The sequence below is a fragment of the Plectropomus leopardus genome, unplaced genomic scaffold, assembly GCF_008729295.1.
Source record: "Plectropomus leopardus isolate mb unplaced genomic scaffold, YSFRI_Pleo_2.0 unplaced_scaffold17017, whole genome shotgun sequence".
In the NCBI taxonomy this organism is placed as follows: Eukaryota; Metazoa; Chordata; class Actinopteri; order Perciformes; family Serranidae; genus Plectropomus; species Plectropomus leopardus.
The window spans coordinates 1-1752 of record NW_024618296.1 but is presented as its reverse complement, the minus strand read 5'-3'; the positions used below and the strand labels follow the sequence as shown (position 1 = coordinate 1752).

General features: G+C 46.8%; 1 protein-coding gene across 1 annotated transcript; it reads right to left on the bottom strand.

The window, feature by feature from the left end:
• Nucleotides 1–9: 9 nt before the first annotated feature.
• Nucleotides 10–1741, bottom strand: LOC121964747 (alpha-(1,3)-fucosyltransferase 7-like). Its single transcript, XM_042514940.1, is given in 3 exon segments — nt 10–1058; nt 1060–1477; nt 1479–1741. Coding segments are annotated over 3 exon segments (1017 nt in total). The 5' UTR covers nt 1580–1741; the 3' UTR covers nt 10–560.
• Between the last annotated feature and the right edge of the window lie 11 nt (nt 1742–1752).

Genomic DNA, 1752 nt, shown 5'->3' with positions numbered 1-1752 from the left:
GGCTGGTCACTCATGCCCATTGTCTAAGTTCTTTGGGAAAAATGCTCTACAAATAAGGTTATTGTTAATATTTTTATCTCTTTCCAACAAAAGTTTTGCTCAGTTGACTAAACTTAACCACCTTCACCATTGAATACATGATTCAAGTACTTCAGTATGAAGTACATCAAGGCCCCGAGCAGACCAACAATCAAATCAACGTATTTCAGGTGAGTAATGAAATCTAAAATATCACGTATTGTTTACCGTACTCAGTGGCTTGCAGTAAGAGCAAGCTTTTCTCTGCGGTTTAAACAAATGGAAAATGTTTATCTATGGGTACACACAGGTTCCCACTTCCGCTTTTTTACAGAACACACAGCAAACCCGACCAACCCCCTTGAGATTTGAATCTGTGGTATGCAGTTCCTCTCTTTTTTCCAAAACTGCATGGCTGACAGACATGTGTGATCCTACTTCAATTGTAACTTTACGATGTTTCATATTTGCATGTGGTAAGCCAGCGGCATCAGCAATCCCAATAAAAAAAAAACACCTTAGAGGCCTGAAGAGATAAAATCTTAGGTGTTAACCCAGCTCTCAAGGTCCTGATAGACTCTGTTGGCTGGTAAACTGGGGTACCGAACACAGATCTGACACAGCCTCTCTCTCCAGTCAGTGTAGGTTTTTATTTTGTGACTGCGGCGCCACTGGAAGTACTTCTCATAGGCCCGCCTGTCTGCAGCCACATGCTTCAGATGAGCAGCCAGATCTGCTTCGCTCGTAAAATCGGCCACATGGATAAAGGAACCAGGAGGAGCCAAAGCTTCGTAGGTCGCCCTGCTGGGGCCGAGAACCACCGGTATGGCCCCAGCTTGGAAAGCGTTCCTCCACAGCTTCTCTGTGATGTAATCTTTTGCCACAGAGTTCTCAAAAGACAGGTAAAAAATACACTTTGCAATCGTAGGTAGCAGCATCCTGTCCGTCAGCTTCTTCCTGTTCCATTTGCCGTACACCTCTATCGGGATATGCTTCTTAAGATTTTGGTAAACAGCAGCGCGAGCCTGGTGAGGCTTGGTGGTATTTGCTGACCACCCAGCTGACAAGGCAGGAGCGATTTGGAGCAGTCTTGAATTCAAGCTCATCACCTCCAAGAATTGTCTTTCCATAAGGTATGGATATGTCTGCATCACGTCTGTAGCTCATTGTCCAGTTGAAGAGGCCGCTGAGCTGCGGGAGTTTCGCATTGTTAGCAGGTGGCTCCATGGACAGCCACACCCAGTGCTGGGAGGCCGGGCGATCCAGGTGCAAAGGCAGCTGGGACAGATTTCTGCTCAGCTCCTGGTGGTGGAAGACAACCACGTCAGCAGAGGAGAAAGCAGAGGCGTTGCCAGTGAGAAAACAGCGGCTGTTGTTGAACATCTCGAGGCATTTGTCTCCGTCGAGCTTGTAAGAGCGGCCGAACGGCCAGTGCCACAGCAGGATTTTGAGGTTTTGTAGGGTGTTTCTGCAGAAGGAGCTTCTGGTCCAAAAAGGTATAATAAAGCATAGACAAGATGGAGATGAGGAGGAGGAGAAAGAAGGCTCCTGGTGTTGTCATGGCTGCCGGGCGTTTTCCAGGTCAAAAGGGCACTGATCACTGGAGTGGAACTCTTCGAAAGGAAGGAAGGGTAGATCAGAGATATTATTCCGCTTTCATATCAGTGAAAGAAGTGCAGAGGATAGGGTGTAAACAACAAAAACATCTTCTGCAAAAAACAGTTTTAATTCCCC